At 36.9% G+C, this 16,639-nt stretch overlaps 1 protein-coding gene and 1 long non-coding RNA gene across 22 annotated transcripts in view; both read right to left on the reverse strand.

The window, feature by feature from the left end:
• Positions 1–12,156, reverse strand: part of STXBP5L (syntaxin binding protein 5L) — a 441,734-nt gene extending 429,578 nt beyond the window's left edge. For 4 of the 21 annotated variants that reach the window (XM_058295754.2, XM_058295755.2, XM_058295753.2 and 1 more), the window contains exons 1-2: positions 11,231–11,424; positions 10,656–10,852 (exon numbers count right to left, since the gene is read on the reverse strand). In XM_058295754.2, the coding sequence (XP_058151737.1) occupies positions 10,656–10,852; positions 11,231–11,405 (372 nt within the window). In that variant the 5' untranslated portion in view covers positions 11,406–11,424. Of the gene's footprint in view, positions 1–10,655; positions 10,853–11,230; positions 11,425–11,529 lie in introns of those variants that run through there. The other 17 variants (XR_011648662.1, XM_071214767.1, XM_071214762.1 and 14 more) reach the window with 10 other exon arrangements.
• Positions 12,157–12,918: 762 nt separating this feature from the next.
• On the reverse strand, positions 12,919–16,260 carry LOC139438886 (uncharacterized). The gene is made up of 3 exons (XR_011648665.1): positions 16,161–16,260; positions 14,619–14,759; positions 12,919–13,099 (listed from the first exon to the last, which is right to left on the reverse strand). It is a non-coding gene; the product is annotated as an uncharacterized lncRNA (long non-coding RNA).
• Between the last annotated feature and the right edge of the window lie 379 nt (positions 16,261–16,639).

Consider the following 16,639-nt stretch of genomic DNA (forward strand, 5'->3'; position numbering starts at 1 on the left):
TCCTGCATTGTCAGTAGTTACTTTAAATATAAATGGATTAAACACACCAGTCAAAAGGCAGAGATTGGTATAATGGTTAAAAAAGCATGGTTCAACTATATGCTTCTTACAAGGGTCTCACATTAAATTGAAAGACATAAGCAGGTTGAAAGTGAAAAGAAGGAAAAAAATATACCATGCACATAGTAACCAAAAGAGAGCTGGGGAAACTATGCTAATATCAGATAAAATACACTTGAAGTCAAAAACTGTAACAAGGGACAAAGTTGGTCATTAAATACTAATAAAAGGGTCAATTCTACAAGATGTAACAATTATACGTATATATGCACCTAACAGCAGAGTCCCCAAATATATGAAGTAAACATTGACAGATTTGAAATGAGAAATAGATGGTTCTATGTTGTCAATACACCACTTTCATTAATGGACAGAACATCTAGACAAAAGGTCTAGATTTGAAAAAAAAAAGAAGAAGAAAAGATTTGAAAGCAGTGATTCAAATAGATATTTGCACAACATAATAGCAGCATTATGCACAATTGCCAAAAGATGGAAGCAACCCAAGTGCCCATTCACAGATGAATGCATAGACAAAATGTGTTATATACAAACAATATTATTCAGCCATGAAAAGGAATGAAGTTCTGATGCATGCAACAACATGAATGAACTTTGAAGGCATCATGTTGAGTAAAATAAGCCAGACATCAAAGAGCAAATATTGTATGATCTCACTGATATGAAATAATTAGAATAAGCAAACTCACATAATCAAAATATAAAATATACTTTACCAGAGGGCAGGATGGGGGTAGGGAATAGGGAGTTAATGCTTAAGTTGTACAGAGTTTCTATTTGGGATGATAGAAGAGTTTTGGTAACAAATAGTAGCACAATATTGTGAACATAATTAACAGCTCTAAATTATATACTTGAATGTGGTTAAAAGGTTAAAAGGGAGAAATTTTCAGTTATATATAAGTTATTAACAAACTTTTTTAAAAAAATCTATGGTATTGTACAACATAGTGAACCATGACATAAACCATGGACTACAGTTAATAGTATAATTATAAAAATGTTCTTTTATCAATTTTAACAAATGTTCCAGACAAATGCAAGGTGTTATTAATAGGATAGTATATGGTAACCCCGTATTTTATGCATGATTTTCCTGAAAACCCACATTTCTCTAATTTAAGAAAAAAAGTGATAGAGAGATTGCAACATTTCCAGATAAACAAAAGCTAAAGGAGTTCATCATCAACAGTCCAGTCCTGCACATTGAAAGGAAAGGACACAAGACAACATAATGAACCCACATGGATAAATAAAGGTCTCCTATGAGGGTAAAGACATGGATAAATATAAATGTCAGTACTATTGTATTTTTGGTTTCAAAATACAGGAATTAAAAGACAAATGCATAAAAGGTAATGATAAATCAGTAGTTTTATACTCATAATGTATAACACATAATTTGTGATAAAAACTACATAGAAGTCAGGGGAGGACAAAAGGGTAAAAGAACATAGTTTGTATATACTACTAAAGTAAAGTTGGTATCAAAGCAAACAAGATTGTTATAGACTTATGTGGTTAAACTTTAAGCCCCATAGTAACTATACAGAAAATATCAGAGTAAATGCAAGGGGGTTTAGGTCTCTCTTCAGGCCCAATAACTGGGAGAAAATCTGTGCCCTATTGTGAGTCCCTGGCCTGAGTTTGATAACATAAACTGAGCAATATTAAAGACTCAGAAGCAGTTAAACCAAAAATCAAAGAAGAGCTGTGGAAAAAGGAAAAAACAATAGGCAAAAGAGAGAAATTGACCATCAGAGTACATTCACCAACATATTCACATGCCTAGACATCAGCAAAAAATTGCAAACCATACCAGTAAACAGGAAGAGATGGCCCAGCCAAAGTAACAAACCAAATATCCTGACAAGATGCAGGATTTAAGACAACTAATCAATGATAATCACACAAATCTCCTAAATCAATTCAAAGAAATGAAGGAAAATATGACTAAAGAAATAAAGGATATTAAGAAGACATTGGGTGAGCATAAGAACAATTAGAAAGCCTACAAAGAAAAGTTAGTATAAGTAACAAACCTTATGGGAATGAAAGACACAATGGATGAGATTAAAAATACATTAGAGGCACATAACAGCAGATTTGAATTGCTCAAAAACAGAATTAGTGATTTTGAGGACAGAACATATAAACTGGAAAAGACAGGAAAACAGAAAGAAAAGAAAATGGAAAAAAAAATGGGACAGGATCTCAGGGAATTGAATGACAATGTGAAATGCATAAACATACAAGTTAGCAGTGTTCCAGAAGGAAAAGAGAATGGAAAAGGGACAGAAAGAATATTTGAAGAAATAATGACTTAAAACTTCCCAACCCTTATGAAAGACATAAATAGAAACATCCAAGAAGGATAATGCACTCCAAACAGAATAAATTCAACTAGACCTACTCCAAGACACCTACTATTCAGAATGGCAAATATTAGAGATAAAGAGAGGATTCTGAAAGAAACAAGAGAAAAGCAAAGCAACACATACAAGCAAACCTCAATAAGATTAAGTGCCAACCTCTCATCAGAAACAATGAAGGCAAGAAAGTACTATGATGTATTTAAGGCACTGAAAGAGAAAAACTGCCAACCAAGAATTCTATATCTGGCAAAACTCTCCCACAAAAATGAGGGTGAGTTTAAAGTCTTCACAGACAAAAACTGAGAGGGTATGTTACCAAAAGACCAGAAATACAAGTTATGCTAAAGGAGTGCTGCAGCCTGAAAAGAAAAAACAATGTCAAGAGGCCTAGAAAAGAGTGTAGAAATGAAGATTATTAGGAGGGATAAATTAAAGGATAAAAGGACAGACAATAATAAGATATGACAACAGAAAGCCAAGGGACAAAATGGATGAAGTAGGTAATGCCTTTACAGTAAAAAACATTGATTATTAATGGATCGTACTCCCTAATCAAAAGACAGACTCATAGAATGGATGAAAAATAATATGAGCCATCTATATGCCATATGAGACTTACCTCAAACATAAGGACACAAACAGGTTGAAAGTGAAAGGTCAGAAAAGATACACCACACCAAAAAAGAGCTGGAGTAACAATACTAATATCAGACAAAATATATTTTAAACGCAAAACTGTTAAAAGGGATGAAGAAGGTCATTATATACTAACAAAAGGAGCAATTCGCCAAGTAGAAATAACCTAACTTGGACACTACAAGATACAAGAGCACACATTGGCAAAACTGAAGGGAGAACAAGATGTCTCTAAATAATAGTTGGAGACTTCAATATACCATTCTCAGTATTGGATGAACAACTGGACAGAGGTAAATAAAGAAACAGAGAGCTTGAATAGCATGATAAATGAATTAGACCTAATAGACATTTATATTCCAAAACAGCAGGATATACATTCTTTTCAAGTGCTCATGGATTCTTCTCCAGAATTAACCATATGTGGGGGCACAAAGCAATTCACAATAAATTTTTAAAAATTGAAATTATACAAAACATTTTCTCCAATCATAATGGAAAAAAGCTGGAACTCAGTAACAGATGGAAAAAGGGAAAATTCAGAAATATGTGGCGATTAAACAACACACTCTTAAATAATCAGTGGTCAAAGAATAAACTGCAAGAGAATTCAGCCAATATCTTGAGATGAATGTAAAAGAACATAACATAACAAAACCTATGGGACACCGCAAAGGCAGTGCTGAAAGGGTAATTTATAGCCCTCAATGCTTACATTAAAAAAAGAAGAGACCTAAAATTGAAGTTCTACCTACACACCTGGAGGAATTAGAAAAAGAACAGCAAACTAATCCAAAACCAGTCTGAAGGAAAGAATAGTAAAGGTCAGAGCAGGAATAAATGAAATTGAGAACAAACATGCATTAAAGAGAACCAACAAAACCAAAATTGGTTCTTTGAAAAGATCAACAAAATCGACAAAGCCTTAGCTAAACTGACAGAGAAAAAAAGAAAGAAGACACAAATAAAAACAGAGCTGGGGGGGTGGGGGACGACATTACCACTGAACCACAGAAATAAGAGAAATCATGAGAGGATACTGTAAACTGTACTGTATGCCAAAAAAACTAGACAAGATAGACAAGGAGGTCAAATTCATAGAAACAAACAACCTTACAATGACTCTAGAAGAACTAGAAGACCTCAACAAACCAAGAACATATAAAGACAGTGAAGCAGTCATCACAAACCTCCCAAAGATTAAAAGCTCAGAGCCAGACAGCTTCACAGATGAATTTTACCAATCACTCAAAGATGATCTAATACCAATCTTGCTCAAGCTCTTCCAAAAAATTGAGCAGGAATGAACATTACCATACCCATTCTATGAAGCCTACATCACCCTAATACCAAAACCAGATAAAAATACTACAAAAAAAAGATTACAGACCAATATCTCTAATGAATACAAATGCAAATATCCTCAACAAAATACTTGCAAACTGAATTCAAAAGCACATTAAAAGAATTATACACCACAATCAAGTGGGTTTTACCCCAAATATGCAAGGGCATTTCAACACAAGAAAATCAATTAGTGTAATAAACTACATGAATAAACTGAAGAAGAAAAATCACATGCTGCTCTCGACTGATGCAGAAAAGGCATTTGACAAAATACAGCATCCTTTCTTGATAAAAACACTCCAAAAGATAGGAATAGAAGGATGTTTCCTTAATATGGTAAAGTGCATATATAAAAAACATGCAGTTAGCATTGTACTCAATGGTGAAAGACTGACAGCTTTCCCACTGAGATCAGGAACAAGACAAGGATGCCCATTGTCACCACTGTTATTCAATATTGTGCTAGAAGTCCTAGAGAGAGCAATTAGGCTGGACAAAGTAATAAAAGGTACCCAAATAGTAAAGGAAGTAAAACTTTACCTAGAAAATCCTGAAAAATTCACAGCAAAGCTACTAGAATAGACAAATTCAACAAAGTGGCAGGATACAAGAGTAATACCCACAAATCAATAGTAGTCTTATATACTCCTGATAAGCAATCTAAGGAGGAAATTGGAAAAAAAAATTCCATGCATAATAGTGACTAAAAGAATCAAATATTTAGGAATAAATTTAACCAAGTACATAAAGGAGCTGTATTCAGAAAACTACAAAACATTACTAAGAGAAACCAAGGAAGACTTAAATAAATGGCAGTGACACAAACGGATATCTGTACACCAATATTCATAGTAGCATTAGTCACAATTTCCAGAAGATGGAATGACCCAGGTGTCCATCAAATCATAAATGGATTAAAAAATTGTGGTATATACACATGATGGAATATTAGGCAGCTGTAAGAAGAAATGAAATTGTGAAGCATGACAACAGGATGAACCTGGAGGACATTATGTTGAGTGAAGCATGCCAGACACAAAAGGACAAATACTCATGACTGCGCTATTATGAACTAAATACATTGTGTAAACTCATGGAGATAATAACTTGAATATAAGTAACCAGAAAATAGAATGAGGGTAGAGAATGGAATGCTGAAGGTTAATCTAAGCAGAATTGGTTTAAAAAGTTGTTTGTAAATCTTCGGAAATAAATAGAAATGGTGAAAGCATATCATGGTGTTTGTAACTAGCAGTGCTATTGTATGGGTATGACAGTGGTTGAAAGGAAAAGTCTAAGGTCATATATATTACTAGAAGGAAAGTTAAAATGTAACATGAGACTGTATATATAGGGAATGTCATATGAAATACAAATATGGGTAATACTGCATACACAACACTGTTTTTACAAAATACATATATAAATAAACTAGAGAGATGGAAACAATAGCAGCTACGTACAGCAGGGAAAGCGTAGAGAGATTGACAGATAATGAGGGTTTGTCTGTTTTTGTTTTTGTTATTATTGGAATAATAAAAATGCTTAATAATGATTGAAATGATGAATGGAAACTGTGATTTTATCAAATAACATTGATTGTACACTTTGGATGGATTTATGCTTTATTAATATGTATCAATAAAATTTATGTTTAAAATTGTGCCTGGGAATTTCCTCCTGTCAGCCTTCATGTTACTCAAATGTGGCCAGTCTCGAAGCCAAACTCAGCATGTAAATGCAATGCCTTCCCTCCAGCGTGGGACATGACACCCGGGGACGAGCCTCCCTGGCAACGAGGGACCACTATCAAATACCAACTGATGATGCAACTGGAAAAGGACCTTATACGGAAGGTTCAATGCGGATCAGCAGAATATCCATGTCTACATAAAATAACATGACTTTAAAATGCTGTTTGACCTAAAGTAAGGGGGAAATGGAAAGGAGAAATGAGTTTATATGGCTACGAGTTTCTAAAAAAGAGTCTGGAGGCTGGCAGAAGGATTGCCCTCATGCACAACTGAGCAGAGTCAGAGAGACAGATAAAGCAGATACAACCCCCAGATATTGGTTCCTTTGAAGGCTAAAGAGACCCATGAGAGTTATGGCCATGGCTGATGGGGTTAACTACCAGGGCAGATGGCCCCTCTTTGGAAATGGTGTTTATGTGTGATGAATCTGGACTCAGATGGGATCTCCCTTCATAAGACTTTCATGCTAATGTGCTGGAGGTGCAGTTAACGTTGGGGTTTAAGATATATTTAGGGGATTTGAATCTCTGGACTGACAATGTGATAGCCAGGTCCTGAGCCTCAACAGACTCCAGCACCTACAATCTGATTTATTGGACTTACCACACTCAGCTAAGATGGAATTGAAGAAGGACAATCACCACACCATTGAGCCTAGAGTGATTACAACTGAAAATGGGAGGATTGCATCCAGCATCCATGTGGAATTTGAGCCTCCTCTTGACATAGAGGTGCAATGGACACAACCAATCCAATGTCCACATAGAAGAGGTGGTATTGGATTGAGAAAAGTGGACATGGTGGACGATGGGTATGGGGAAAGGCAGGAAGAGATGAGAGGTGGAGGTGTCTTTGGGACATGGAGCTGCCCTGGATGGTGCTTCAGAGGCAATCACCGGACATTGTAAATCCTCACAGGGCCCACTGGATGGAATGGAGGAGAGTATGGGCCATGATGTGGACCATTGACTATGAGGTGCAGAGGTGCCCAAAGATGTACTTACCAAATCCAATGGATGTGTCATGATGATGGGAACGAGTGTTGTTGGGGGGGGAGAGGGGGGGGTGGGGGAGCGGGGTTGAATGGGACCTCACATATATATTTTTGATGTAATATTATTACAAAGTCAATAAAAAAAAAAAAAATTTATGTTTAAAAAAATCAAACAAATGCACGCATGTGTGATTTGAGGGAAATTAAGAATGAAAACTTAAACTGACCAGTTCACAATAAAAGGTTTTGAAAAATACAAAAACAACTAACCCTGCCTTGAGGGTACATGAGGAAGCAGTGTCACCACAGCTGGTCAAATGGAGGAGGTGGTGTTTGAATTGTGACGTAAAAAGTAATTGAGAGTTCTGCAGTTCATTAAAGCTAGAAGAGATATTCTAGTCAGAGGCAATAGCATGTGAGAAGGTCTTAAGAGAGGATGAAATATTGTGCTTTCAGGAAATGCAGTATGTCTAGGGAATCAAGGAAATGATGATGGAACCGTAACTAGGAATCCCTTCTGAAGGGAACTATATGCCAGTCAAGCAGTTTCTAACTTATTGTATAGAGCAAGTTTCAAATTGTGTTTCATAGACCTCAAATTCAGGAAAGGTATTTAACAAATATCTGAAACAAATATCTGAAAAACATGGGTATTCAAATGCATATATATGGAACTTAAAAAGATTTCAATAAACCAAAGCATTAACTTGTACCTTGCTGACCTTGAACCAAAGCTTGTGCCATTTTGTGTTTTTTGAATTTCTTATAGATGTGTCACTTATTAAGAAGGCTGTAGCTTTACATTTTATTTTTTAAGACTAGCAAATATCCTACTGTTTGTGAATAATATTAACTAAACCGAAATCTTAAAAAGGTTTATTGATTGACTATAAAATTTATTATTATAATATATAAAATAAATGCATGCCAGGAAAGTACCATATTTATTTTTAATAGATTTTATGTATTGTGGCTTTACATAAGATTTTTTGTTCGTACAGTATCAGTGCTCTAGAGAAAGCAACATAGAATTTTTACCAGGGAATGACATAATTAGCACTGAATTTCAGAAATAACCACTATTATCAACATAACAAAATTAATTGGAATAGGTGAAACAAGATGTGAGGAGATCAGTTATGAAGTAATTTCAAGAGACCAAGCAAGAAAATAGGAAGGGGATGGAGAAAAGAAAACACATTTCAGAAACATGAGGGAAATAGAATAGATAAGATTTGATGATTAATCAGATAGTGGAGGAGGATGGTTTTCAAAAAAGCAAGTCTAGATTTATACATGAATTCGGATCATGTTCAAAAGGTAGTACCCAGACAGTGCCAACGTCTTAGAACTTGGAATAGAATTTTCTTTGCACAATCAGTGAGTCTAAATAAGTCCCCATTTTAATAACAGTTCTAATTTGGAATTCCCTTAACCCATTTTATATATTTTATTATACTTCTGGTAACCTGTAATAAAGTCATATAACTCACAATTAAGTATGAGATTTCCATCCAAAGAAGCCATAGTAATTTCTCCATTTAGTAAGATTTAGTAGTATTAGTGCACAGCTTATATAGCTATCCTTATAATTTATTTGAAAATTGTTGCCTTGTGTTTTTATAAGCCTATACTTATATTCATTCCACCCAAATTTTAAAAACAATATAAATAAATAATATATAAATAATATAATATAAATAAAATAAATATAAATTTTATCACCCTTTCTAGTTTATACATTTATTATTCACCCTCATTGTCCTGTATGATCTTTTCAATAACCCTTCTAGGTGAGTAGAGCAGAAATACTCATTTTCATTCTACAGATGAGGAAACTGAGGCCCAAAGAAGATAAATGGCTTGCCCAAGATTATAAGGTTTAGCATACATACAAGCTTTAGTACAAGGTGGTGTTTTGTTTTTTTTTATAATTCTAGGTCAGTACTCTTCCAACCATGACATATATTTTTGAAGTAGTGCTGTATTTAATTTCTGCCACTTCCCATGACCATCCCTTATCTGAATAAGTAGAAAGATGACTGTATATACCATTTTCCTCTCTTGCATTCTCTCATTTCCCTGATTTTTTAGTATTTACTTCAGAAGTCTTTCTTTTCTATTCCAATTTTATATCTCCTAAAACGCTCTGCATCACTATCACATCCATGAGTTAAAAGAATTTAGAATTTTTTGTGTCAAAGATTAGAAAATCAGGTCATAATTCTCCTGCCTAGCAGTTCAAATATGGCCTTCAGGACCCTTTTATACATTTGTCTCTTGACCAATATTGAGCTCTTCCCTGAAGTGACAAAGTATCTATTATTGTATGTCAAGGACAAAATCATTACTATACATAAATTCCACAGGATAGAATTAAATCTGTTTATCTAATCCAATTATAAACTTTCTTATGTAAACAAATTTATGATATTTTAATAACTACACGTTTAATGTTTTTATAATGACCTTACTGGGAATAGAAACAAGGGCAATGACTGAAACATCTCATGATACAGCATTTGTTTACTACAAAAATAATTTTAATAATTTTTTAAAACTTAAATTTTATTTTGTTGAAGTAAAGCATTTGGTACTTGAGTTCTGTAATTTCCAAAATTTACCATTTCTTCTTACATATTCAGACACATTTATGAAACTATATTCATTTGTATCATGTGAATGATTTAGCTTCTTTCATAATGTATATAGCAGATCAAAAGCACATTCCTAGGCTAACAAGAAAATGGATGATAAAAATTATAAATCACCAGTATCTCTAAATATTAACATAATATTTAAGTAAACTGTCATCTTTTCTTGCTTTTGTTTATTCATTAGAAGTTCAACATCAAAGTATAATAATCTAAAATGTTTCTTCACTAACCTCACTGGCTGTTTTTGAGTTCTTACAAGTATTACTAGTTCTTGCAAGTATTTGTTTGTTTGTTTATTTTGAGTTTAAGACTCTTTAAAATATATTCCTCTAACCATATTTACTTAATTCTAACAGCATCCTAATAGCATTAATAATGTTATACTGAACAGTGAACTAAAACAATAATTCTCTGAATGGCAGCTGAGGATTAACCAGAATATTTTCTCTTTCAGTTTACTAATTATATATAAATATCACATTGAAAAATTTGCCCACTATTGGTCCTTAACATTATCTTGTACATTCTGGTTTTTATGTTTGCTGATTTCACCCTTCAACTACCATTGCTTTTTAAGTTGATGTTGAAATTGGTGCCCAAAATATATTTATTAATTCAAACTATTGCCACAGGATTCTGTGTACTAGGGTCTCTAATGCTGGCATCTTAACTTCCATTCCCTACAAGCGTGTGTGTTTGGGGGGGGGGGGGGGGGTGAACGGGGGAATGCACAAGCACACGTTTATCTCCTAGTTTCCTCACAGCAATAAAAATAAGTAAATAAGAGGCTTTAAGCCAATTCAAAACTTACCTTGCATATCTGGAAATAGTCTGAAGTCAGGGTTTCCTGAATCTCCTCTCTGAGAACCCCTGCAGATCCTCCAGGGTGCAGGGTACCACTTCCAGCCCCACCACCACTGTTACTGCCACTGCTGCTACCACTGCCAGGGGAAGAGGCAGTTAAGCCATCCAAAACTTTTCGGAAATTAAACTTCTTCATTTCAAAAACTGTTGAGAAATTCAATGAAAAGGATCACTTAACATGTGGAATTATATCTGGATAAAAGTCTTTATATTTCCCTTAGTCAAAGCAGTAGACAGTTCCCATTTTACTAGAATTGGCTATAAATGACAGGAAAAGAGTCTAACTTCATTTTGTCAAATTTTAATTCTTAAAAGCATATCCTTAAAAAACAAACAAAATCTCCAAAAGCAACAGCATTCCCTCCTCACACATCAGATTTTCAAGGGCTTTATCCCCAGCTGTGGCTAAGCTTTATCAGCACTGGGGTAAAAATAAAAGGCAGTGTCATCATCGTCATTAGTATTATATCATCATTATTATACAATCAAACCAGAGTCCAACAGACTAAGACTCTCTCTTACTGGCGGGCTTTCCTTCCAAAGATTCAGCCCAGAATCTTTTATTTTCAGAAAAACGGTTTGGGGGGAGGGAGGAGTCAATATTTGCTCTGCCACCACCTTCTGTGCTCTCCCCCCTTATCATCAAGGTTCCCTTTTTCTCAGTAGGAAACGGGGAGGGGGAGAGACCTTTCTCCATTCCCCCCTTCACCAGCCCCAATCCCAAAACATCTGCTGGTGACCCACAGCAGCAGCCGACCGGAGGGGCGAGGATCTGCGCCGGCTGCCTCCGAATCTCCCTCCTCCCCCCGCTTCGCTCCCACCTTCTCCCGCCCTCTCTTCTCCCTCCTCTGCCCCCTCTTCCGCAGCCGCCGCTGCGTTCGCTCGCCCGCCCGCGGCCCGCAGCACGGTGGCCGGGGCTCTCGAGGGACGCGAGGCGGTGGCGGCGACGGCTGCGGCCCGGGGTCGCGTCTCAGTCTGCTGCGCTGGCAGAATCGCCGCTCCTGCCGTCCATCCCCCGCCGAACGCCGAGGCGCGGGGCTCTCGCCCTCGGGCGCGCGAACACACAAACACCCTCACACAGACGTTCGCGCGCCCAGCCGGAACACAGACAAACACCCTCACGCAGACATTCGCGTGCGGGCGCCGACGCTCACACAACACACACAGGTGTGAGGGAGCCGCGGCTGGACGGCGGCGGCGGCGTCCCAGAGGGATGACTGTCTGACCCCGAACTTAGGCACCTTCCTCAGACGCCACTAGCCGCCTGCCAGCCAGGGAAGCTGAGGGTGCAGAGGGAGGGGGGCTCGCAGGCTTCGGTCCAGCCCTGCTCCGGCCGCCTCTTCAGTCCCTCTGGTCCCGGCGTCCGGCGCTCTCCGAGGTCCTAACCGAGCAGGCAGGCTCCTCCCTCCCGCCGTGGGAGGCAGGCCCCGCCCCCGGGCCGCCCCCTCGCTCTCCCCGCCCCCTCTCCCTCTTTCCCGGGCCGTGCGGGGGACGTCAAAGGGCGGGAGTAGCCTCGGCTCCAATCGTAAGCGTGATAGGGCGAAGTTCCGTGGTCTCGAAGCGCGGAAGAAATTTGGGGATAGGCTGAGGGAAAAGCCAATGAAACTCGGGGGGGGAGAATTTAGAAAGGTAGGGGTGATATTTGATTGACAGCGGTGTTAGCCTGTATACAGGGGGTCGCGCTTTGGGGGTTGTAATTGGCGCTACCTGTTGAAGGACGCAATTGTGGACCAATAGAATGACCTAGAAACATGCAAACTTGGGCCGCAGGAATGGTTACTTTAGGTCTGGCCCTGGACAATATTTGTCAACTGGCAGGTATTTTGCAGCTTATCATCTCAATGAGCCTCTTCGCGCTCTCCAGGTGTTATCTACTGGGCACCCCCTCACTGTCCTCCTTGCACTTAATTTGTTATCTGTGATTATCCTCTACTAACCTGTTACCAATAATAGCTTAGCGGTCTACTCTGCCGGAGGGAACTGTATTTCAATAGAATTTTGGAATCTATCGTCTTCCATATCCTATCAAATAGATTGTTCACCGTGTTCCTCTAAGTAGAATTACCCCCGTCCTCCCATCTTTACATATACAAAGATATCTATTTAATATTTTAAGAAGTATTTCTTTCGTTTAATAAGCCATGTAGAGAATATAATTTAAGCTTTTCCTATGAATCACAATAATTATTTTGAAAGATGCACTATTTGTTGCATTTTTTTTTAATAAAAAAAAGCAACAGGATGGGGAGGGAAAAGATAAAGCATTAGGATGGGAAGGTTTGTTTTTGAGCCCTGTCTTGCCTTTGAATTGAGGATAATTTGGAACTTCATTTCTTCCTCTGTGAAAATGAAGAGCAGCTCAGGGGTCAACAACCACGTGTAGTCTTCATTCTGATCAACAAACAGGGTTCATTAGTAATGATCCCAAATAGTGTTTTATATCTTAGAGATCCTCGAGATGATTGCTCCTTTTAGTGGGGAAGGGGGGGAAGAGCGGAGGGGGGGGGGGGGGAGAATGTGAGAGGAACGGATGAGGGGGAGACAAGAAAGAGGAATGATTTACCCAAGATCATATAGCCAGGAAATGGCAGAGATGGACTAGAGCTCAGTTTTTCTGATCCTCAGCTCAATGCTCACCTCTCCTTTTTGTTCAGTAATTAAGGTCTATTTCACTCCTTTTGTGACCACCTGTACTACCTGGTATTCTCTCATTGCCACAGATAGACAGTGATCCTCTTCAAGGCAGGCATTGACTATATTTCTCGTATCTTGCTTAGCACCTGGCATGGTACTTCACATTTAATAGGCACTTAAAGAGTTTTGAACAGTTGGTTTATTACTTGTCACTAATAAAGATTTATGAAATGGTGCCCAATTATATTGTTTTTAGGAGGTGGTAAAAAGCAAAAGTGGAAACAAATGCCTTGTCTGATGTAAACTAGATCTCGGTAGAATTCCAAATTTTATATTGGATTCTTAACATTATATATCTTTATCTCTTCTCTCTTCCAACTTTCTTTTCTTCTTGCTGGCCCATGGTTCTTCTCTAAGCATGGATGGCTGTTAGGACTAAAGAGTTTGCTTTCCTCTATGGCCAGCATTTCTTTAAAAAAGCAAACAAAAAAAATGGTTTTGCTGTAAATCTTTAAGGACTTCGTATTGTTGTATAGAATAATGGGTTTAAATGTCCTCCATCCCTACATCAGAAAGTCTACCTGCAATTCCTTAATTATCAAATAAATGAAGCAAACAAACCAATAACAAGTGACAGTTTGGTCTTTTGATGAGAGTGAATAAAGAAGACATCCCAATTCAGTAAAATGAGTTATGACTTTTGCAAGAAAAATCCCTTAAACTACTCATCACTAACATTATACTATCAGTGGGACAACATATAGGTATGGGAAGTGAAAGAAAAGTCAAGTCAGAATATATATACGTTTCCAAATCAGTATTAGCAGCCTAAAAAAATAAAATATGATCATTAGATTGCTTAGATTGCAGACTCTTTGAAGCTATTTTAAATATCTTCATTCTTCCACAGTGAATAGCACTGTGCCATACATATAGAATGTGCCCAGTAAATATTAATTTCAATAAATGACAGCAGGTAAAAGTCTTCCATAACTGTAATCTGAGAAAGGGAGAGACAGTCAGACACACCAGGTAGACAGAGGATGCTGTGCCAGTTCACAGACTGTGAGTAAAGGATAGAAATGAGCAAGAGACAGAGTGCATTGTATATGTGAAGGTACAGCATAAACAAGAATAATTAAAAATCTTACTAGGTGGAGGAAGCACAATAAAATATCTTTAGTAGCAAATTATATCATGAATTAATTAAAAAGGAATAAAATATTATTTCATAAACCATCTGGTAAAAAGAATAAGAACAAACCATAAGACATACCTTTTAAATAATGTGGGAAACTTCAGAGTTGGGTCAGATGATAACAGTTGCTTCAATAATCCCACTACAAACAGGGATAGAATAATTCTTCAAAGCGAGCAATAACTGAGGTAGAGCTTCTAAATAAGCCATGATTTCTTCCTAAAATGACAAGTATGAAGAATTGCAAGGAAGACAAATAGTCTGAGATTGGTCCCTGGAGAAAATATCAAATCATTTAAACAAAGCTAATACATTAGAAGGATTTTTAGGATAAATGTTGAATATATGTAACAACTCACTTTAAATGTTTGTGGTCTCGGATTCCAGCCAACACTAAAGCTGATAGAAGCTACAACAGTTTCAAACTGCCTTTCAATATCCCCAAAGTATGGAGTAATTATAGAAGACATGTGGAGCCCTACACACAAAGGATTGCTAAATTGACTAGGCTTGGAAAAAACTAAACCAAATTTACCAAACATATGTAAATGGCGCATTCTAAATAGTTGTACCAGTTATTTAGCACCTTTATGCCAGACTACTAAATACTTCACAAACACTCTTAATTAGATCCTTAACTGGATCCTCATTATAATTCTATAAAGTAGGTACTATTGTCCCATTTTACAAATGAGGAAATTTGCAGCTCAGAAATATTTTAAAAATTCACCCAGGGTCACTTATGTTTATAGTCAGATCTTCAAATCTAAGGCTAACATCATGCTCTTAATTACTACCCTATTACTAATTAGAGGATTAAATCAAAACTGGAATAGGGAAAAAGGTGAAGGATGAATTCTTCTAAAATAGTGAATATGATCATCAAATTCATCATTCTTTGAGGAGAGCATCTTATCATGAACTGGAACTGTGTAAACTGTTATATTTCTTTTTTTATTGAATCCCCATAACATCCATGTATGTTAGGTATTGATAACTCTGTTTTATAGGTGAAAACTGAGATAAAGAAAGATTAAGTGGGGGAGCAGATGTAGCTTAATGGTTGTGTGCCTGCTTCCAGTGTCCTGGGTCAGTACCTCCTTAAAAAAAAAAAGGATTAACTAACATGCCTAGTATTATTAAGTTGTGGAACAGGAATTTAGACTCACATAAATCTGATCCCAAAACTCTTTTGAGAAACCAAAGCAATCCCATTCTATAGATATTTGGTATATGAAAAGGAAAGTGAGACAAAATGCATATATTAGGATAAAACAAACAGAACAGAGAAAAAGAAGGAAATACCTGATAAGAAGTGTGAATACTAGAAATAAAGAGACATTTGGGAGTTGGAGAGCAGTGATATTACTAGTAGAGAACTTACGGAGTGGCAAACTGATTGGAGGCTCTTAACCTCACAAGAAATCTCAATATATTTTGAAACATATTAACAGAGTTCCAGGGGAGGACCCTATCGAAATAGGAGAAAATCATTTATTCAATAATTAATTATACATAGCAAGGCAATACTAATTTGCTCAGAGAAGCTATAGTCTCAGTGAATATCAGAAGAACTGGAAGAAGAATTTGGATGGAGAGAGGAGATGATGCAAAACTTACCCTAAGGCCAGGCTGGCAATTATTTACATTATGAAATGTGAACATTCCCATTCTGCTTGCTGTGAGGTACTGGGTCCTGGACTGAGCAACATAATGTATCAACCACTTCTGACTCCTAGATCAAGAAATAGTACCATCCTTTATTATTTGCCAGTCTAGGAGTTAGAACTTCAACAAGAGAACAGAGTTGAGAAACAGGTTCCACCAGTGTTCTCTCTGGCAAATTTTTCAAGAGGATTAAAAATGATCTTTCCTTCCTAAATCTTCTTCTAATTTTTTTCTGCCCCTATTTTATATCCTTCAGAAGGTATACTGGTTAGTAATTGTCAGCTTTCTATTATATGGCAGAAAATAGCAACTATTATTCATCCTAGTCCTAGCCCTCAGAGGGAGAAACCACAGGGTTCATTAAATAATTTCATAGCTCCCATGGGTTTCAGACGAACAGGCAGGGGTCATTAAGGTAGACCCAAAACATA

The sequence above is a fragment of the Dasypus novemcinctus genome, chromosome 4, assembly GCF_030445035.2.
Source record: "Dasypus novemcinctus isolate mDasNov1 chromosome 4, mDasNov1.1.hap2, whole genome shotgun sequence".
In the NCBI taxonomy this organism is placed as follows: Eukaryota; Metazoa; Chordata; class Mammalia; order Cingulata; family Dasypodidae; genus Dasypus; species Dasypus novemcinctus.